The sequence below is a fragment of the Pristiophorus japonicus genome, unplaced genomic scaffold, assembly GCF_044704955.1.
Source record: "Pristiophorus japonicus isolate sPriJap1 unplaced genomic scaffold, sPriJap1.hap1 HAP1_SCAFFOLD_581, whole genome shotgun sequence".
In the NCBI taxonomy this organism is placed as follows: domain Eukaryota; kingdom Metazoa; phylum Chordata; class Chondrichthyes; family Pristiophoridae; genus Pristiophorus; species Pristiophorus japonicus.
In genome coordinates, this window is record NW_027254490.1 from 284070 (window position 1) to 307095 (window position 23026).

At 49.4% G+C, this 23026-nt stretch overlaps 1 protein-coding gene across 3 annotated transcripts in view; it reads left to right on the forward strand.

The window, feature by feature from the left end:
* Positions 1 to 1435: 1435 nt before the first annotated feature.
* Positions 1436 to 23026, forward strand: part of LOC139255060 (sphingosine-1-phosphate lyase 1-like) — a 46649-nt gene continuing 25058 nt past the window's right edge. For 2 of the 3 annotated variants that reach the window (XM_070873865.1, XM_070873867.1), the window contains exon 1: positions 1436 to 1611. In XM_070873865.1, the coding sequence (XP_070729966.1) occupies positions 1600 to 1611 (12 nt within the window). In that variant the 5' untranslated portion in view covers positions 1436 to 1599. The remainder of the gene's footprint in view (positions 1612 to 23026) is intronic. The other variant, XM_070873866.1, reaches the window with a different exon arrangement.

Consider the following 23026-nt stretch of genomic DNA (forward strand, 5'->3'; position numbering starts at 1 on the left):
ACACTGCCCACGTCCCAGGAACGAATAAAAAGAAAATTGGCTGTAAAGCGCTTTGAGACGTCCTGAGGTTGTGAAAGACTTTCCTTTCTTTAATATCTGAAGGATGCCAATATTCGCCGATATCAGCACTCCCCCTGGGTTGGATTGTATGCTCCAGTCCTGCTCTGACTGAGGGGAGCTGCAGTGCCAGCTGAGCCAAGGTGACCCTGAGCTGTGTCGTCTCCCTGAGGGCAGTGAAGCTGTGCGGCCTCCAGGCAGCGCTGACGGTCCTCTCTCCCCCAGGTGTCGCTGCTCCTCCGGCCCACTAGGTGTCGCTGCTCCTCCTTTTAAAAAATTCGTTCCTGGGATGTGGGCGTCGCCGGCAGGGCCAGCATTTATTGCCCATCCCGAATAGCCCCTTGAGCAGGTGGTGGTGAGCCACCATTTCAGAGGGCAGTTAAGAGATTGCTGTGGGTCTGGAGTCACAGACCAGGAAAGGGCGGCAGATTTCCTTCCCTAAAGCACACTGGCGAACAAGGTTGTTTTTTTTACAACAATCTGGTATTTGCATGGTCAACATTACTAATACTAGCTTTTTAAAAAAATTCAGATTTATTTAATGAACTGAATTTAAATTCCCCAGCTGCCGTGATGGGATTTGAACCCTTGACTCCGGATTATTAATCCAGTAACATTAGCACTACCGTTCCTGCCCGCCAGGTGTCGCTGCTCCTCCGCAGCACCAGGTGTCGCTGCGCTGGGAGTTCCCTTGGCTGTCGCTGCTCCTCCGGTCCGCCGGGTGTCGCTGCTCCTCTGGTCCGCCGGGTGTCGCTGCGCTGGGAGGTCCCCTGGGTGTCGCTGCTCCTCTGGTCCGCCGGGTGTCACTGCTCCTCCGCACCGCCGAGTGTCGCTGCACTGGGGAGGTCCCTTGGGTGTCGCTGTTCCTCCGCACCGCCGGGTGTCGCTGCACTGGGGAGGTCCCTTGGGTGTCGCTGTTCCTCCGCACCGCCGGGTGTCGCTGCACTGGGGAGGTCCCTTGGGTGTCGCTGTTCCTCCGCACCGCCGGGTGTCGCTGCACTGGGGAGGTCCCTTGGGTGTCGCTGCTCCTCCGCTCCGCCGGGTGTCGCTGCTCCTCTGGTCCGCCGGGTGTCGCTGTGCTGGGAGTGCCACCGGGTGTCACTGCTCCTCCGCACCGCCGGGTGTCGCTGCACTGGGGAGGTCCCTTGGGTGTCGCTGTTCCTCCGCACCGCCGGGTGTCGCTGCACTGGGGAGGTCCCTTGGGTTTCGCTGTTCCTCCGGTCCGCCGGGTGTCGCTGCACTGGGGAGGTCCCTTGGGTGTCGCTGTTCCTCCGCACCGCCGGGTGTCGCTGCACTGGGGAGGTCCCTTGGGTGTCGCTGTTCCTCCGGTCCGCCGGGTGTCGCTGCGCTGGGAGGCGGCTCCCCCCGGGAGGAGGGGCTCCGGGAGCCCGGCCGCTTCACGTCAATCTGAGTCAGTCAGTCACTGAGAGTGTGAGAGTGTGAGAGCTGGCGGTGGAGAGAGAGAGAGAGAGAGCGCGCGAGAGAGAGGAGGAGGAGGAGGAGACATAAGAGAAGAAGTTGCGGAGCGAGCGAGCTGGAGACATGGAGGTGCGGGTAAGCGGGGAGCGGGCCGGGGAGGGGGAGTCCCTCACACACACACACAGCGAGCGAGAGCGCGGTCCCGGCAATGGCGGCCACCCCGCAGCTCACAAGAGCCCGCCTTCCGCCCGTGACGTCATGTGCCCGCCGTGGCTCAGTGAGCAGCGCGTCCGCCCCTGAGTCCCGGGGACCGGGGTTCGAATACCAGCCCGGCGCCCCCAGGCTCACACACCCAGTGCAATACTGAGGGAGCGCCGCACTGTCGGAAGGGCAGTACTGAGGGAGCGCCGCACTGTCGGAGGGGCAGTACTGAGGGAGCGCCGCACTGTCGGAGGGGCAGTACTGAGGGAGTGCCGCACTGTCGGAGGGGCAGTAGTACTGAGGGAGTGCCGCACTGTCGGAGGGGCAGTAGTACTGAGGGAGTGCCGCACTGTCGGAGGGGCAGTACTGAGGGAGTGCCGCACTGTCGGAGGGGCAGTACTGAGGCAGCGCTGCACTGTCGGAGGGGCAGTACTGAGGGAGCTCCGCACTGTCGGAGGGGCAGTACTGAGCGAGCGCCGCACTGTCGGAGGGGCAGTACTGAGGCAGCGCTGCACTGTCGGAGGGGCAGTACTGAGGCAGCGCTGCACTGTCGGAGGGACAGTACTGAGGGAGTGCCGCACTGTCGGAGGTGCTGTCTTGCAGATGAGGCGTTAAATCGGAGGGACGGTGTTCAGCTGAGATTACAAAGAAGATTCTCTCCGATGTCCTGGGGCAAATTTATCCATCAATCAGCATTAGCTAGTATTATCACATTGTGGGATCTTGCTGTGCGCTGTGCGTTTCCTACATAACTACGCTTTAAAAAAAAAAGTGATGAAAGGCGCATTTCAGTAGTGTTCCGTTGGTGATGTAACGATACGAGGGTGATCACACGTTCCCTTTTTTCTGCCGCCAGTCGCCGGTTCACGAAACTCATCCCTGAATCGACTCGAGCCGTATTCACAGTTTCAGGTCAATGGGCTTAACAGTGTTATTTATAACGGTGTCTGAATGTGCTTTGATAGCGTGACCTGCCTGAGGGTGGTGGAGGCAGACTCGATCTTATCGTTCAAAAGGGAGTTGGATAAGTACGTGAAGGAAAAGAAATTGCAGGGCTACGGGGAAGGATGGGGATTGTGTGATGAGCTGAGAGTTGGCACGGGCTCGAATATCATAGAAGGAAAGACTTGCATTTATATAGCGCCTTTCACAGCCATCAGACGTCCCAAAGCGCTTTACATCCAATGAAGTACTTTTGGAGTGTAGTCACTGTTGTAATGTGGAAAACGCAGCAGCCAATTTACGCACAGCAAGCTCCCACAAACAGCAATGTGATAATGACCAGATAATCTGTTTTTGTTATGTTGATTGAGGGATAAATATTGCCCAGGACACCGGGGATAAACTCCCCTGCTCTTCTTAGAAATAGTGCCGTGGGATCTTTTATATCCAACCGAGAGGGTAGATGGAGCCTCTTGTTCAACGTCACCTCCAGGCTGACACTCCCTTAGCACTGCACTGGGAGTGCCAGCCTGGATGTTTGTGCTCAGGTCTCTGGAGTGGGACTTGAACCCACAACCTTCTGACTCAGAGGCGAGGGTGCTGCCCACTGAGCCACAGCTGACACTGTGTGTTCTGTTCATACTGTGTTGTTTGTTACCCCACGGCACTGGGAGCCGCAGCTTGGGTGACTGGATCAAGTTGCTTGAATAACTTCTTAACCAGCGGAATACTCAAAGCAGAGCTGTCAGCTTTGCTCAGTTAGTAACCCTCCCGCCTCTGAGTCCGACGGTAGGTTCAAGCCCCACTCCAGCTGGTAATCGAGGCTGGAGCACTGGAGGAGTGCTGCATGTTTGGAGGAACCTTCTTTCAGATGAGATGTGAGACCCCATGGTGCTATTTGAAGAAGTGCAGGGAATTTAGAATCATAGAAATTTACAGCACGGAAAGGAGGGCATTCGGCCCATCGTGTCTGTGCCGGCCGACAAAGAGCCATCCAGCCTAATCCCACTTTCCAGCTCTTGGTCAGGAGCCCTGTAGGTTATGGCACTTCAAGTGCATATCGAAGTACTTTGTAAATGTGTTGCGGTTTTCTGCCTCTACCACCCTGTCGGGCCACAACAAACCAACATCATCTAACAAGCAATTAATCATCGCACTTGCTGTATGCAAATTGGCTGTTTTTGCTTACAATACAATAGTGTCTGTATTTCAGAAGTAGTTCATTGATTGTGAAGCACTTTGGGATGTCTCCAGCACCTGATGAGGCGCTATATAGATGCAAGTTCCCTCTTTGTGGGATTCAGTAAGCATTGGTGACTCGGTTCCCTGTGATTCTTGTGGGATGGGTCACCTGATCACAGCGCTGAACGCACAGAGAAACGGGGCAGGAGGAAAGCTGCATTCTTCATGTGCACTATTTTATTAAACGCAGTGTTTTGAACACAAGCTGTTTGTCTGCAGACAATGAGTCGGGTATTGAGTTTCTTTCCTGCCCCCTCTCTCTGCTGTGCAAGTCTTCCTGGGAAATGTAAATCTGGTGAGCAACTGAGCTGGTCGTTTGGTGGTGAGCCAGTTCTTATCAAATGTACAATAACAGTCAGCACATGACCCTGCTGTTTTATAACAACAACTTGTATTTATATAGCGCCTTTAACGTAGTGAAACGTCCCCAGGCGCTTCACGGGAGTATTATGAGATAAAAAATTTGACACCGAGCCCTATAGCCGTGAGCAGGCGGTGAATGCGGCAAATGGCATGTTGGCCTTCACAGCGAGAGGATTTGAGTATAGGAGCAGGGAGGTCTTACTGCAGTTGTACAGGGCCTTGGTGAGGCCACACTTTGAATATTGTGTGCAGTTTTGGTCTCCTAATCTGAGGAAGGCTATTGAGTGAGTGCAGCGAAGGTTCACCAGACTGATTCATGACATATGAAGAAAGACTGGATCGACTGGGCTTGTATTCAATGGAATTTAGAAGAATGAGAGGGGATCTCATAGAAACATATAAAATTCTGACGGGATTGGACAGGATAGATGCAGGAAGAATGTTCCCGATGATGGGGAAGTCCAGAACCAGGGGACGTTGTCTTAGGATAAGGGGTAAGCCATTTAGGACTGAGATGAGGAGAAACTTCTTCACTCAGAGAATTCCCTACTGCAGAGAGTTGTTGAGGCCAGTTCATTGGATATATTCAAAAGGGAGTTAGATGTGGCCCTTACGGCTAAAGGGATTAAGGGGCATGGAGAGAAAGCAGGAATGGGGTACTGAAGTTGCATGATCAGCCATGATCTTATTGAATGGTGGTGCAGGCTCGAATGGCCTACCTCTGCACCTATTTTCTATGTTTCTATAAGTAGAAATTAGGGCAGGTGACCAAAAGCTTGGTCAAAGAGGTAGGTTTTAAAGAGCATCTTAAAAGAGGAAAGAGAGGCGGAGAGGTTTAGGGAGGGAGTTCCAGAACTTGGGGCCCAGGCAACAGAAGACACGGCCACCGATGGTTGAGTGATTATAATCAGGGATGCTCAAGAGGGCAGAATTAGAGGAGCGCAGACATCTCGGAGGGTTGTGGGGCTGGAGGAGATTACAGAGATAGGGAGGGGCGAGGCTATGGAGGGATTGTAAACAAGGATGAGAATTTTGAAATCAAGGCGTTGCTTAACAGACCAGGGAAATGTTGGTGAAGGGACAATAATTATCTTTGTTGGTGTTTACACACTTTGCCCTCAAAGTGCCAATGTAGGCCATCTCGACCTATGGAGGTGCAGCTGGAACAAGGAGCAGGTCATTCAGCCCCTCGAGTCTGTACCGCCTTTCAATTAGACCATGGTGGAATCCGTGCCTTAATGTCATTTACATCAGCACTTGTGTCGTAGTAAAAAGTCCCAAGGTACCTCACAGGAGCAATTATCAGACAAAATTTGACACCAAATCACATGATATTAGGACAGGTGACCAAAAGCTTGATCGAAGAGGGAGGTTTTAAGGAGTGCCTTAAAGGGGAGAGAGGTAGAACCGCGCCTTGGTTCTGTATCCGTTAATACCCTTGCAAACTATCAATCTGAGTGTTGCAATTTTCAATTTTCAATTGACCCCCAGCCTTAACAGCTTTTTGGGGGAGAGAGTTCCAGATTTACACGACCCTTTGTGTGAAGCCGTGCTTCCTGACATCACCGCTGAACGGCCTGGCGCTCTGCAAGAATTTCAGAATTTTACGATCGTATTTCTACTCAGAATTACATTTAAATTGAATCTGGCAGAACAGCCACGAGGAGCTGAATGGTCTGCTCCTATTCCTGTCGACTTCAATGGTTTTTTTTTTACCTCGAATGTACAGCACAGAAGCCCATTCTGCCCAACAAGTTGCCTCCGACCCGACTTCATCTCACCCCATCAACACACCTGTTTTTAAAGAAAAGTGTTTTCACACAAGTTTAAAAAAAAAAATGGGAAAAATGCTAATTACTACGGCATTGAAGTTGTGTGGAATTCCCTCCGCAATGCACTGGAGTGTCGGCCTCGAATTTTGTGCTCGAGCGTCTGGAGAGGGACTTGAACCCACAATTTTTGGACTTGGAGTTGAAAGTTCTGCCCACTGAGCCATGGCTGACCTGCATTGTTTAGAGGAGATACTTCTCTTCTGGAATGAGTTCTGATTCAATGATGCAGCACCCTCGATATCAATCAATTGGTCAGGTGGGCAGAGCAGTGGCAAATGGAATTTAATCCAGGGAAGTGTGAGGTCATCATCATCCTGGGCAGTCCCTCGAAACGAGGATGACTTGCTTCCACGCCGAAAAGGGATGAGTTCACAGGTGTTTCAATGAAGGTAATGCATTTGGGGAGGGCTAACAAGGAAAGGGAATACACAATAAATGGTAGGACACTGAGAAGTGTAGAGGAACAAAGGGACCTTGGAGTGCAGGTCCACAGATCCCTGAAGGTAGCAGGCCAGGTAGATAAGATGGTTAAGAAGGCATACGGAATACTTGCCTTTATTAGCCGAGGCATAGAATACAAGGGGGGGGGTGGGGGGGGGGGGTTATGCTTGAACTGTATAAAACACTGGTTAGGCCACAGCTGGAGCACTCATACAGTTTTGGTCACCGCATTACAGATAGGACGTGATTGCACTGGAGAGGGTACAGAGGAAACATAGAAACATAGAAAATAGCTGCAGGAGTAGGACATTGGGCCCTTCTAGCCTGCACCACCATTCAATGAGTTCATGGCTGAACATGCAACTTCAGTACCCCATTCCTGCTTTCTCGCCATACCCCTTGATCCCCCGAGTAGTAAGGACTTCATCTAACTCCCTTTGAATATATTTAGTGAATTGGACTCAACTACTTTCTGTGGTAGAGAATTCCACAGGTTCACCACTCTCTGGGTGAAGAAGTTTCTCCTCATCTCGGTCCTAAATGGCTTACCCCTTATCCTTAGACTGTGACCCCTGATTCTGGACTTCCTCAACATTGGGAACATTCTTCCTGCATCTAACCTGTCTAAACCCGTCAGAATTTTAAACATTTCTATGAGGTCCCCTCTCATTCTTCTGAACTCCAGTGAATACAAGCCCACTTGATCCAGTCTTTCTTGATAGGTCAGTCCCACCATCCCGGGAATCAGTCTGGTTAATCTTTGCTGCACTCCCTCAATAGCAAGAATGTCCTTCCTCAAGTTAGGAGACCAAAACTGTACACAATACTCCAGGTGTGGCATCACCAAGGCCCTGTACAACTGTAGCAACACCTCCCTGCCCCTATACTCAAATTCCCTCGCTATGAAGGCCAACATGCCATTTGCTTTCTTAACCGCCTGCTGTACCTGCATGCCAACCTTCAATGACTGATGTACCATGACACCCAGGTCTCGTTGCACCTCTCCTTTTCCTAATCTGTCACCATTCAGATAATAGTCTGTCTCTCTGTTTTTACCACCAAAGTGGATAACCTCACATTTATCCACATTATACTTCATCTGCCATGTATTTGCCCACTCACCTAACCTATCCAAGTCACTCTGCAGCCTCATAGCATCCTCCTCGCAGCTCACACTGCCACCCAACTTAGTGTCATCCGCAAATTTGGAGATACTACATTTAATCCCCTCGTCTAAATCATTAATGTACAGTGTAAACAGCTGGGGCCCCAGCACAGAACCTTGCGGTACCCCACTAGTCACTGCCTGCCATTCTGAAAAGTACCCATTTACTCCTACTCTTTGCTTCCTGTCTGACAACCAGTTCTCAATCCATGTCAGCACACTACCCCCAATCCCATGTGCTTTAACTTTGCACATTAATCTCTTGTGTGGGACCTTGTCGAAAGCCTTCTGAAAATCCAAATATACCACATCAACTGGTTCTCCTTTGTCCACTTTACTGGAAACATCCTCAAAAAATTCCAGAAGATTTGTCAAGCATGATTTCCCTTTCACAAATCCATGCTGACTTGGACCTATCATGTCACCTTTTTCCAAATGAGCTGCTATGATATCCTTAATAATTGATTCCATCATTTTACCCACTACTGAGGTCCGGCTGACCGGTCTATAATTCCCTGTTTTCTCTCTCCCTCCTTTTTTAAAAAGTGGGGTTACATTGGCTACCCTCCACTCGATAGGAACTGATCCAGAGTCAATGGAATGTTGGAAAATGATTGTCAATGCATCCGCTATTTCCAAGGCCACCTCCTTAAGTACTCTGGGATGCAGTCCATCAGGCCCTGGGGATTTATCGGCCTTCAATCCCATCAATTTCCCCAACACAATTTCCTGACTAATAAGGATTTCCCTCAGATTTACGAGGGTGTTGCCGGGAGAATCTAAGCTATGAGGACTGATGGATCTGTTTTCATTGGAACAGAGAAGGCTGAGGGGCGACCTCATTCAGGTGTATAAAATTATGAGGAGCCTAGATATAGTGGATAGAAAGGGCCTATTTCCCTAAGCAGAGGGGTCAACAACCAGGGGGCATAGATTTAAAGTAATTGGTAGGAGGTTTAGAGGGGATTTGAGGGGAAATATCTTCACCCAGAGGGCAGTGGGGGTCTGGAACTCACTGCCTGAAAGGGTGGTAGAGGCAGAAACCCTCACCACATTTAAAAAGAACCTGGATGTGCACTTGAAGTGCCGTAACCTACAGGGCTACGGACCGAGAGCTGGAAAGTGGGATTAGGCTGGGTAGCTTTTTGTCGGTCGGCGCGGACACGATGGCCCGAAATGGCCTCCTTCCGTGCTGTAAATGTCTCTGATTCTATGTGGGTGGAAATTACCACGAGAATGTATCCGGGTCGGATTGCGTAGACCAATACCAGATTGTGTCTGCTTTCAATTACTGCGTTGGGAGATGCCAGTCTTGTGTGCGTGGCTAATTACTATTGATTTACCCCAGTCCAGAAGTGTTGATTGTAACCCTAAGTTGCATTTCCTGCTTTGCATATCATTAGGCTCTCTGGGCTAACCCTGATTGATGCTGCGGTAATCGAATGATTTTTCATTTCCTGTATTATGTGGCAGGCATTGAGTCTTTTCAAAGCGATGGTAGTATTTCAACTTTGCTACTATGTAGTTTCAGGTGTGTTTTTAAATAAAAAGAAATAATTGTAACTATTTGGTATCCTTTGCAGTGGAAAAACTTGAGCGTTTTCGGACTTGCTCAGAAATTTACGGTACAGAAGGAGGCCATTTGGCCCATTGTTTCCGTGCCGGCCGACCAAGAGCCATCCGGCCTAATCCCACTTTCCAGCTCTCGGTCCGTAGCCCCGTGGGTTACGGCAGTTCGAGTGTACATCCAAGTACTGTTTAAATGTGGTGAGGGTTTTTGCCTCTACCACCCTTTCAGGCAGTGAGTTCCAGACCCCCACTGCCCTCTGGGTGAAGAAAGTTCATCCCTTCTTGTCAGGAGTTAGTGTCAGCTGTGGCTCAGTGGGCAGCTCTCTTGCCTCCGAGTCAGAAGGTTGAGGGTTCGAGTCCCACTCCAGAGACTTGAGCACACAAGTCTAGGCTGACACTCGCAGTGTAGTGTTGAGGGAGTGCTGCACTGTCAGAGGTGTCATCTTTCAAGTGGACGTAAAAGATTCCATGGCACTATTTTGAAGAAGAGCAGGGAAGTTATCCCCGGTGTCCTGGGGCCAATATTCATCCTTCAATCAACATAACAAAAAACAGATTATCTGGGCCATTATCACATTGCTGTTTGTGGGAGCTTGCTGTGCGCAAATTGGCTGCCGCGTTTCCCACATTACAACAGTGACTACACTTCAAAAAAGTACTTCATTGGCTGTAAAGCGCTTTGAGACATCCAGTGGTCATGAAAGGCGCTATATAAATGCAAGTCTTTCTTTTTTCTCCTCTTCTCCCTGCCCCTCCCTCACGGTTACACGGCTTCAGCATCTCTCTCTGGTTGCTGGCGTTTCCTGGGACCCTGGCGTGGGATTTTGTGGTGTTGATCGCCGAGTGCTCCAGGTGTGATCCGTCCCTCCGGGATACTTTGCTCTCGGGAAATCCACCTTGCACCGGACAAGCTGGCTTAAACTCCTGCTTCCTAGATCTCGGGGCAACTTGTCTAATTGGATGTTATTCTTATGCTCACCTGCCTTGTTGCCAATCCAGGTATATATGTGGTTGTTCAGCACACCTCAGCATATTGTTCCTGCTTGTTATTTTACCTGTAGTCGCCCTTACCTCGTGTATGTAGGAGTGCGCAGCTCCAAGTGACACAGTGCATCCATGACAAAGCCTTGGTTACCTTCAATGCTCTCCTGGCCAGCCTCCCAACATCCACCCTCCATAAACTTCAGCTGGTCCTAAACCCTGCTGCCCTTATGCGAACTCGCCCCCAGTCCGGTTCACCCATCATTCCCTGTGCTCATTGCTTTAAATTGGCTCCCGGTCTGGCAATGCCTCGATGGGTGGGACAGATAGGGAAAGGGAGGGTGGGACTGGTTTGCCACACGCTCCTTCCGCTGCCTGCGCTTGGTTTCTGCATGCTCTCGGCGATGAGACTCGAGGTGCTCAGCGCCCTCCTGGATGCACTTCCTCCACTTAGGGCAGTCTTTGGCCAGGGACTCCCAGGTGTCAGTGGGGATGTTGCACTTTATCAGGGAGGCTTTGAGGGTGTCCTTGTAACGTTTCCTCTGCCCACCTTTGGCTCATTTGCCGTGCAGGAGTTCCGAGTAGAGCACTTGCTTTGGGGGTCTTGTGTCTGGCATGCGGACAATGTGGCCCGCCCAACGGAGCTGATCGAGTGTGGTCAGTGCTTCAATGCTGGGGATGTTGGCCTGGTCGAGGACGCTAATGTTGGTGCATCTGTCCTCCCAGGGGATTTGCAGGATCTTGCGGAGACATCGTTGGTGGTATTTCTCCAGCGACTTGAGGTGTCTCCTGTACATGATCCATGTCTCTGAGCCGTGCAGCCATTGGCTGTAAAGCGATTTGGGACATCCCGAAGTTGTGAAAGAAAGAAAGACTTGCATTTATATAACTTCTTTCATGACCACCAGTCTGTGGCTAGGATTTTACCCCATATGCAGCGGGTTCTAGTTGCCATATTCCACAGGCACTTACACTTTGTGACCCTTTATCCACTTTCAGTCCCAGTCCCTCTCCAGATGTTCCTCGTCCTGTGACATATGTTCGGGTGAGCAAGGCATAAAAAGGGAAGTGAGTCTGCAGTTGGGGTGATGAACAGAATCTAAACGCAGACTGCAGACGACCTCTCCACACGCACACGCACATCTTCGTCCCTTTCACACTCTTTCAATTTTAGTTTGTGTTTTAACTGCAGAAATGATCTTTTTAAAAAAAAAATAGAATATACGATGTTCAAAATTATGAAAGGTTTCGATAGAGTAAATGAGAATCTGTTTCCAGTGGCAGGAGGGTCAGTAACCAGAGGACGCAGATTTAAGATAATCGTCAAAAGAACCCGAGGAGAGCGGAGAATGTTTGCACAGTGAGTTGTGGAACGCGCTGCCTGAAAGGGCGGTGGAAGCAGATTCAATAGTAACTTTCAAAAGGGAGTTGGAGATGTACTTGAAAAGGAAGCAATTACAGGGCTATGGGGAAAGAGCAGGGGAGTGGGACTGATCAAATCGCTCTTTCAAAGAGCTGGCACAGGCACGATGGGCCAAATGGCCTCCTGTGATGTATGATTCTACGATGAGTAATTAATTTATGTAAACTGGACTTCCCTTACTTTATCTCAATATTAATCTCTAATACAATGACTTTACTTAGCCTTGCAGGAGTCTCTCAAGCTGATTTTACCAGCTAGAGCCCTTGGAGGAAGCTGCCTGTATTTTTCTGTTTTGCGGATGATGGCTGAGGTTAACAACGGCGCATGATTTTCCGAAGGCTTTTTTTTCTGTTGTACTATCGGGTTACTGTCTTCAGTGGATGGTTTTGATAAAAAAGCCACTTCCTGTGCTAGCTTCAGTATGCATGATGTAGCCCATCACTGCCTTGCCAACACTTGTGATGTTCTGGTCCCCGGCCAATGCAGTGTTTTACTGGATATGTTTTTTTTTTAAACTGTCAGAAGCACGCGCTTATCTCTGGGCCACTGGAAGAAATCATGGACTGAGAAAATCGCAAGCTTCTTCACCCAGGTCGAAGTATTCCATCAATGTGGATGTTGTCCAGGACAACTTGGATCCTGGGTGTCGTTTGCTCCACACAAGTGCTGGGCAGTGCCCGTTGCCAAAACAAGGAGGCCCAACCACCTCCCCCTGACCTCCAAAAAAAAAAGGGATGAGGTCCTACAAAACGAATTTAAGGAGCTAGGAACTAAATTAAAAAGTAGGACCTCAAAAGTAGTAATCTCGGGATTGCTACCAGTGCCACGTGCTAGTCAGAGTAGGAATCGCAGGATAGCGCAGATGAATACGTGGCTTGAGCAGTGGTGCAGCAGGGAGGGATTCAAATTCCTGGGGCATTGGAACCGGTTCTGGGGGAGGTGGGACCAGTACAAACCGGACGGTCTGCACCTGGGCAGGACCGGAACCAATGTCCTAGGGGGAGTGTTTGCTAGTGCTGTTGGGGAGGAGTTAAACTAATATGGCAAGGGGATGAGAACCAATGCAGGGAGACAGAGGGAAACAAAAAGGAGACAAAAGCAAAAGACAGAAAGATGAGATGAGGAAAAGTGGAGGGCAGAGAAACCCAAGGCAAAGAACAAAAAGGGCCACTGTACAGAAAAATTCTAAAAGAACGAAGGGTGTTAAAAAAACAAGCCTGAAGGCTTTGTGTCTTAATGCAAGGAGTATCCGTAATAAGGTGGATGAATTAATTGTGCAAATAGATGTTAACAAATATGATGTGATTGGGATTACAGAGACGTGGCTCCAGGATGATCAGGGCTGGGAACTCAACATCCAGGGGTATTCAACATTCAGGAGGGATAGAATAAAAGGAAAAGGAGGTGGTGTAGCATTGCTGGTTAAAGAGGAGATTAATGCAGTAGTTAGGAAGGACGTTAGCTTGGATGATGTGGAATCTATATGGGTAGAGCTGCAGAACACCAAAGGGCAAAAAACGTTACTTGGAGTTGTGTACAGACCTCCAAACAGTGGTAGTGATGTTGGGGAGGGCATCAAACAGGAAATTAGGGGTGCATGCAATAAAGGTGCAGCAGTTATAATGGGTGACTTTAATATTCACATAGATTGGGCTAGCCAAACTGGAAGCAATATGGTAGAGGAGGATTTCCTGGAGTGCATAAGGGATGGTTTTCTAGACCAATATGTCGAGGAACCAACTAGGGGAGAGGCCATCTTAAACTGGGTGTTGTGTAATGAGAGAGGATTAATTAGCAATCTCGTTGTGCGAGGCCCCTTGGGGAAGAGTGACCATAATATGGTGGAATTCTGCATTCGGATGGAGAATGAAACGGTTAATTCAGAGACCATGGTCCAGAACTTAAAGAAGGGTAACTTTGAAGGTATGAGGCGTGAATTGGCTAGGATAGATTGGCGAATGATACTAAAGGGGTTGACTGTAGATGGGCAATGGCAGACATTTAGAGACCGCATGGATGAACTACAACAATTGTACATTCCTGTCTGCCGAAAAAATAAAAAAGGGAAGGTGGCTCAACCGTGGCTATCAAGGGAAATCAGGGATAGTATTAAAGCCAAGGAAGTGGCATACAAATTGGCCAGAAATAGCAGTGAGCCTGGGGACTGGGAGAAATTTAGAACTCAGCAGAGGAGGACAAAGGGTTTGATTAGGGCAGGGAAAATGGAGTATGAGAAGAAGCTTGCAGGGAACATTAAGACGGATTGCAAAAGTTTCTATAGGTATGTAAAGAGAAAAAGGTTAGTAAAGACAAACGTAGGTCCCCTGCAGTCAGATTCAGGGGAAGCCATAACTGGGAACAAAGAAATGGCAGACCAATTGAACAAGTATTCACTAAGGAGGACACAAACAACCTTCCGGATATAAAAGGGGTCAGAGGGTCTAGTAAGGAGGATCAACTGAGGGAAATCCTTATTAGTCGGGAAATTGTGTTGGGGAAATTGATGGGATTGAAGGCCGATAAATCCGGGCCTGATGGACTGCATCCCAGAGTACTTAAGGAGGTGGCATTGGAAATAGCGGATGCATTGACAGTCATTTTCCAACGTTCCATTGACTCTGGATCAGTTCCTATCGAGTGGAGGGTAGCCAATGTAACCCCACTTTTTAAAAAAGGAGGGAGAGAGAAAACAGGGAATTATAGACTGGTCAGCCTGACCTCAGTAGTGGGTAAAATGATGGAATCAATTATTAAGGATGTCATAGCAGCGCATTTGGAAAGAGGTGACATGATAGGTCCAAGTCAGCATGGATTTGGGAAAGGGAAATCATGCTTGACAAATCTTCTGGAATTTTTTGAGGATGTTTCCAGTAGAGTGGACAAGGGAAAACCAGTTGATGTGGTATATTTGGATTTTCAGAAGGCTTTCGACAAGGTTCCACACAAGAGATTAATGTGCAAAGTTAAAGCACATGGGATTGGGGGTAGTGTGCTGACATGGATTGAGAACTGGTTGTCAGACAGGAAGCAAAGAGTAGGAGTAAATGGGTACTTTTCAGAATGGCAGGCAGTGACTAGTGGGGTAATGCAAGGTTCTGTGCTGGGGCCCCAGCTGTTTACACTGTACATTAATGATTTAAACGAGGGGATTAAATGTAGTATATCCAAATTTGCGGATGACACTAAGTTGGGTGGCAGTGTGAGCTGTGAGGAGGATGCTATGAGGCTGCAGAGTGACTTGGATAGGTTAGGTGAGTGGGCAAATGCATGGCGGAGGAAGTAAAATGTGGATAAATGTGAGGTTATCCACTTTGGTGGTAAAAACAGAGAGACAGACTATTATCTGAATGGTGACAGATTAGGAAAAGGAGAGGTGCAACGAGACCTGGGTGTCATGGTACATCAGTCATTGAAGGTTGGCATGCAGGTACAGCAGGGGGTTCAGAAAGCAAATGGCATGTTGGCCTTCATAGCGAGGGGATTTGAGTACAGGGGCAGGGAGGTGCTGCTACAGTTGTACAGGGCCTTGGTGAGGCCACACCTGGAGTATTGTATACAGTTTTGGTCTCCTAACTTGAGGAAGGACATTCTTGCTATTGAGGGAGTGCAGCAAAGGTTCACCAGACTGATTCCCGGGATGGTGGGACTGACCTATCAAGAAAGACTGGATCAACTGGGCTTGTATTCACTGGAGTTCAGAAGAATGAGAGGGGACCTCATAGAAATGTTTAAAATTCTGACGGGTTTAGACAGGTTAGATGCAGGAAGAATGTTCCCAATGTTGGGGAAGTCCAGAACCAGGGGTCACAGTCTAAGGATAAGGGGTAAGCCATTTAGGACCGAGATGAGGAGAAACTTCTTCACCCAGAGAGTGGTGAACCTGTGGAATTCTCTACCACAGAAAGTAGTTGAGGCCAATTCACTAAATATATTCAAAAGGGAGTTAGATGTAGTCCTTACTACTAGGGAGATCAAGGGGTATGGTGAGAAATCAGGAAGGGGGTACTGAATTTGCATGTTCAGCCATGAACTCATTGAATGGTGGTGCAGGCTGGAGGGGCCGAATGGCCTACTCCTGCACCTATTTTCTATGTTTCCAGCTGCAAGACCATCAGCAGGCCGGAGCCATTGGAGGGAGCAGCGTACGGTGGTATACCACTGCAGGGAGCAGCGCGTGCTGCTGCAGGAGGGCGATGGCTGTGAAGCCAGGTCGCTGATTGCAGTGCGGGCAGGCACAGCAGGAGGGGCGAAGGAGCGGCAAGAGTTTGTCGAGTGAAGTGACCAGGGCCCAGGAGAGGCGTGGGTTCGGGGTCCAGAAGAGGCGAGGGCCCAGGGGCAGCACGGGCCAGCCCACACTGTGCGATATGTGTGCGCGCTTGGTCTGTGCAGCAGAGCAGGTCTCCAGTCATCCTGGTTAACCCTTGCTACTGGACCAAGACCTAGAGCTCTGTCAAGCCCGTGTGGTGGCTGGTGTGCAACGGCCACCACACGTTAAACAAATCCATGCACAGGCATCTTTCACTCTTTAGGATGTAGTTCAGGATCAGAAACACCTGTGAACTCAGCCCTTTTTGGCGTGGAAGTAAGTCAGCCTCGCTTCGAGGGACTGCCTATGATGATGATGACCACCTGCTTCTTGGGTCACCATTGACCGGGCGCTGATCATCCGTATCAAAGCCCAGGCGACCAGAGCGAGGTGATTGGTGTCCACCTCCCCTCTCCTGGAAGCCTCGTCACCACCGACCAAAGCTCGAGGCAGAAGTGCGATTGGATATTCATCGCTCGCTCGGGTGGGTGCAGCTCGAGAAGCTCGACACCGTCCAGGACTGGGCAAGTCACTCACTGGATTGGCTCCAGGGCCTCGCCCCCCCTCCCTATCTCTGTTACCTCCTCCGGCCCTACAACCCTCTGAGATCTCTTCGCTCCTCCTTCCGAGCCAGAAGGTTGTGGATTCAAGTCCCACTCCAGGGACTTGAGCACAAAAGAATCTAGGCTGACACTCCCAGTGCAGTGCTGAGGGAGCGCCGCACTGTCGGAGGTGCCGTCTTTCAGATGAGACGTTAAACCGAGGCCCCATCTGCTCTCTCAAGTGGATGTAAGAGATCCCATGGCACTATTTCGAAGAGCAGGGGAGTTCTCCCTGGTGTCCTGAGGCCAATATTTACCCCTCAATCAACATAACAAAAAAACAGATTATCTGAGTCATTATCACATTGCTGTTTCTGGGAGCTTGCGTGTGTGCAAATTGGCTGCCTCGTTTCTCATTACAACAGTGACAACACTCAAAGTACTTCATTTGCTGTAAAGTGCTTTGAGGTGCTGTAATAAATTCAAATCTTTTTTCCTCCAGTTTTGGCCTTTTTCGCATCTCTGATTTCAGTCGCTCCACCATCGGTGGCCGTGCCTTCAGCTGCCTGGGCCCCGAGCTCTGGAACTCCCTCCCTAAACCTCTCCGCCTCTCCTTTTAAAACACTCCTTAAAGCCAACCTCTTTGACCAAGCGTTTGGTTAACTGTCCCAATATCATCTTGTGTGGCTTGGTGTCAAATTTTCTCCGATAACGCTCCTGTGAAGCGCCGTGATAGGCGATATATAAATGCAAGTTTTTTTTGATGTGTCCTTGATGGCGATATAACCTAAATGTTGTGAACCAAGTGGTTGTGATCAGCCATGATCTTATTGAATGGCAGAGCAGACTCGAGGGGCCGTATGGCCTATTCCTGATCCTATTTCTTAACGTTCTTAAACATGGCCTTGGGTCAGTCAGAGTCTAATCGTTCTTTGCTGGGGAAACTATAGTGGATTGGAAAATATGGGTTCGTTTCAGGCGGATCAGAAGCACCCAGCATAGTAACTGGCTTTTATTTTAAAAGTGTTAGTTTGCATTTGTAGCACACTCTCAATGGAATTTGTAAAGCCTGCTGGTCACACTTATCTCCTGCTGTCACCAGTTAATGTTTTGGTGACATCGGCAATGTCGTGAGATAACACCTAAAAGATAACGGTGATTGAATGAGCTCATCTGACGTTGACTTTGAGTCCTGATTTCGATGTTGAAATCTGAAAGCGATACACACCTACACTCTGCCAGAAGAATAATTCATTGGGGGTGGGCGTTGCGGGGGGGTGGGGGGGTGTCATTTTAACCTCCAAAACCAGGTGGGTTGAGGTTGGGTGGGGTATTAAATCATATAAAAAATCTCAAACCAGCCCACTTCAGGTTTTGACGGAGGCAGGATGGGGAGGTATTGAGTCAATCATATTTCATCGGCAGAATATTATCTGAATGGCGGCAGATTAGCAAAAGGGGAGGTGCAATGAGACCTGGGTGTCATGGTACATCAGTCATTGAAAGTTGGCATGCAGGTACAGCAGGCGGTGAAGAAGGCAAATGGTATGTTGGCCTTCATAGCGAGGGGATTTGAGTATAAGAGCAGGGCCTTAGTGAGGCCTCACCTGGAATATTGTGTTCTGTTTTGGTCTCCTAATCTGATGAAGGATGTTCTTGCTATTGAGGGAGTGCAGCAAAGGTTCACCAGACTGATTCCTGGGATGGCAGGACTGACATATGAGGAGAGACTGGATCAACTGGGCCTGTATTCACTGGAGTTTAGAAGGATGAGAGGGGATCTTATAAAAACATATAAAATTCTGACGGGACTGGACCGGTTAGATGCAGGAAGAATGTTCCCGATGTTGGGGAAGTGCAGAACCAGGGGACACAGTCTAAGGATAAGGGGTAAGCCATTTCGGACTGAGATGAGGAGAAACTTCTTCACTCAGAGAGTTGTTAACCTGTGGAATTCCCTACCGCAGAGAGTTGTTGATGCCGGTTCATTGGATATATTGAAGAGGGAGTTAGATATGGCCTTTATGGCTAAAGGGATCAAGGGGTATGGAGAGAAAGCAGGAAAGGGATACTGAGGTGAATGGTCAGCCATGATCTTATTGAATGGTGGTGCAGGCTCGAAGGGCCAAATGGCCTACTCCTGCACCTATTTTCTATGTCCCTCGAACTGAGGTACATAGTGGAGCTGAGTTTACGGCCAGATCAGCCATGATCTTGTTGAATGGCGGAGCAGGCTCGAGGGGCTAGATGGCCTACTCCTGTTCCTAATTCTTATGTTCTTATGAACGAGGATGACTTGCTTCCACACCAAAAGGAATGAGTTCACAGACGTTCCAATGAAGGACCTGATGTTCCAGTCCTGAACTCCAAGGGTGGAAGATGCCTGTGTGTGGATTTTTTTAACATGTGGTGACCGTTGCACACCAGCCACCACACGGGCTTGACAGAGCTAGGTCTTGGTCCAGAGGCAAGGGTTAACCAGAACAGCTGGAGACCTGCTCTGCTGCACGGACCTTGTGCGCACTGAGAGGCAATCAAACCCCTCAAAGGAGGCGGGTTGCTCATTTAAATACCTTGTAATGAGGCTGGGAGCAGCTCATTTAACCGCTCTTCCGGGTTTAACCTTGGCCGGCAGGGTTTCCGAGGCTTTGGGAAACCTGGCAGCTCAAGGGAGGCGAGGACTGCCTCATGGCGAAGGTGAGTGCCCTTACAGCAGTGTTTGAGGACCAGGAGGAGCAAGATTGCTTCATCTTCGCTGCTTCGCATGCCTGCCATCGGAACCCCGCCCCCCCCCACACACACTCCCACTACACCAGCTCTTGCTCCTGCGGCTGCGGCCTCCTTCCGGAATGTTCCCCGCCTGACCGGGAGCCAAGCCTGTCAATCAGCCAGGACCCGCCCCAGTCAAGATCGGGGGCCGTTATGTTTGACCTGGCCGTGCTCCGAACCGTCTCCATGGGAGCGCCCTCTGACCTACTGCACGCACTGTAATGGGTTCGTCAGTCGGAGGAAATGATGCTGCCTTGTGCTTGCTTTGCCATTCATGACACTTCCCCATTCCTGTCTGTTGCACTTTCCCAACTCACTTTAAATGTCACAGTCACACATTTTTCTGTCATGCTTCAGGGGGAATAAAGTTTAAAAAAAAAAGCAAATGCAGTCACCTGACACAAGGCAGAACGTCTAACTTTATAGTGACCTTAGCAAATAAAGATAAAGTCAAGATTATGATCATTTCACTGTCTCCTTCCCCCCCCCCCTTTCCTCTCTTGCTTTCCCCTCTTTCTCTCTTACAAGCTCTCTCTCTCTCTCTCTCTCTCTCTCTCTCACACACACACGTGCTTGCGCTCGCTCTCTCTCTCTCTCTCTCTCGGTCACTAACGAGCTGAGACTTGTAGTACAGGGAGAGTGCGAGAGAAAGACAAATTGTTCCTGTAAATCTGGAATTAAATCAGTTCTGAACAGAATATTTCGATCTGGGTCCATGAAAGATAAATGCGCTGTGCTCAGTGACTGCACCAGGTGCTTGCAGCGTGCGAGGGCTGTTATGGATGATTTTGGACTCTTGCAGTGGAAGACTGCTAAATACTGAGCAGATTGCAGAATCGAAGCACACTCACTGTCCAAATCCACAACAGCTGAACAGCTGCTTTTATTGTGGGTTCAGAAAGACAAAAAAAAGAGCTTGCATTTATATAGCGCCTTTCACAACTGCAGGGCGTCCGAAAGTGCTTTACAGCCAACTTTTGAAGTGTAGTCCGTGTTGTAATGTTGGAAACGCAATAGCCAGTTTGTGCACAGCAAAGTGCCCTGGGATCTTTTATGTCCACCCGAGAGAGCAGACGGGGCCTCGGTTTAACGTCTCATCTGAAAGGTTGCACCTCCGACAGTGTGGCACTCCCTCAGCACTGCACTGGGAGTGTCAGCCTTGATTATGGGCTCAAGTTTCTGGAGGGGATATGAGGGGAAATTTTTTTCCAGAGGGTGGTGGGGTCTGGAACTCACTGCCTGAACGGGTGGTAGAGGCAGAAACCCTCACCCCATTTAAAAAGTACTTGGATGTGCACCTGAAGTGCCGTAACCTGCAGGGCTGGAAAGTGGGATTCGGCTGGGTAGCTCTCTCGGCCGGCGCGGACACGATGGGCCGAATGGCCTCCTTCTGTGCTGTACCTTGCTATGATTCTATGATAAGACTTGACCACACGGCCTTCTGACTGAGGCAAGAGAGCTACCCACTGAGCCACAGTTGGTGGCTCTGATGCGTGCATCTGTTGTAACCGCCGGTTAATCCCCTTTACCGGGTTGTTGCAGTCACTCGACTAATGCGGCGTTGAGACCCGGTCTGATTGCTCCAACACAAACGAGGAACCCTTCCCCAATCGGCTTGTGCAAACTCAAGAACGAATTGTGATGGAGAAGGGGTAGAAAATAAGGATGCCTGTTTAATGTCAGATATTCCCACCCTCATAGTTTTTGCAGCGATGATGATTTGTTTTCGGAATGAAAGTATGCTGCAGCGATCTAATCATTGGGATCATTGTGCAATGTGTTTTTACATATTGATGGAAGCCATCTGTTGCTGAGACCTGCATGGGGCGTCTGTGAGTGGTGCTGTGATGAGGAAGGTTACCCTGGTACAGTGGCCGCCGGATTTTGATGCAACGAGGAACTGCCTGACAGTGACTGCGCTCATTGTTTGGTCAGTGCTGAAGTCGGTCTTTCACCCGTCCTAACCAGCCTCCTGCTCCCTTCAACCCCAACTTCTCGCTTTTCACTGTCTCACGGCACGAATGTGCTGGGGTTTGAGAAGTTTATTAAAAAAGATTTGCATTTATAAGAACATAAGAAATAGGAGCAGGAGTAGGCCATACAGCCCCTCGAGCCTGCTGCGCCATGATCAGATGACCATGGCTGATCTGATCATGGACTCTGCTCCTCTTCCCTGCCCCCGCCCCATAACCACTTATCCCCTTATCGTTTAAGAACCTGTCTATTTCTGTCTTAAATTTATTCAATGTCCCAGCTTCCACAGCTCTCTGAGGCAGCGAATTCCACAGATTTACAACCCTCTGAAAGGAGAAATTTCTCCTCATCTCTGTTTTAAATTTACATAGCGACTTTCACAACCCAAGGAAGTCCCAAAGCGCTTTACTTTTCAAATGCACTCACTGTTGTAATGTGGGAAACGCAGCAGCCAATTTGCGCACAGCAAGCTCCCACAAGCAGCGATGTGATAATGACCCAGATAATCTGTTTTTTGTTATGTTGATTGAGGGATAAATATTGGCCCCAGGACACCGGGGATAACTCCCCTGCTCTTCTTCAAAATAGTGGCCGTGGGATATTTTACATCCACCTGAGAGAGCAGACGGGGCCTCGGTTTAACGGCACCTCCGACAGTGCAGCACTCCCTCAGCACTGCACAGGGCGTGTCGGCCTGTTTTTTTTGTGCTTAAGGGTCTGGAGTGGGACTTGAACCCACAACCTTCTGACTCCGAGGCGAGGATGCTGCCCACTGAGCCACGGCTGGCACTTTGGATGTAGTGTTAGTATTTAATAAAGATTTTAAAGGAACTGGCACATTCTTGGTCTCATTATGGAGCTTTTATTGGCAGTTGGCTGCTGTACAGTTCCTGCATTCAGCTTTTTATTCCTTTCAGCTTCTCGGCCTCGTCCCTCAACGTACCGTTAGAACATGTAGTGTTCTATATATCAAGTTTGTTTTTTTGACACAAATTCTGAGAGGTGTAGAACTGCAGGTCCCCGGTTTGCCTCCTGGTCTGTGTGGAGTTTCCAAATCCCTCCATGATCTCGCCCCTCCCTGTCTCTCTAGCCCGAGGAAAGAGAGGCGGAGAGGTTTCGGGCAGGAATTCCACAGCTTAGGATCTCCGCAGCTGAAGGCACGGCCGCCAGTGGTGGTGCGATGAAGATTGTGGATGTGCAGGAGGCCAGAATTGGAGGAGCGCAGAGATCTCGGAGGGTTGTAAGGCTTGGAGGAGGTTACAGAGGTAGGGAAGCCATGGAGGGATTGGAACACGAGGAAGAGAATTTTAAAGTCCGAGTGTTGTCTGACCAGGAACCAATGTTGGTCAGCGAGCACCATGTGATGGGTGAATGGGACTTAATGCGAGTTAGAACATGGGCAGCAGAGTTTTGGATGAGCTCAAGTTTATGAAGGGTGGGAGGCCGCTCTGGGGAGCGTTGGAATAGTCGAGTCTGCAGGTAACAAAGGCATGGATGAAGAATACATATGAAGAATCGACGCTTGTTGCATAAACATGGCTTGTTGTCCCTTGCGTATAGAAGATAGTCCAGACTGGGGTCAAGCAGGGCTGCGTCATTGCACCAATGCTTTTCTCGATCTTCCTTGCTGCAATGCTCCATCTCACGCTCAACAAGCTCCCCGCTGGAGTGGAACTAAACTATAGAACCAATGGGAACCTATTCAACCTTCGCTGCCTGCAGGCTAGATCCAAGGTCGTCCCATTCTCTGTCATCGAACTAAATTACGCAGAAGACGCTTGTGTCTGTGCACACTCGGAG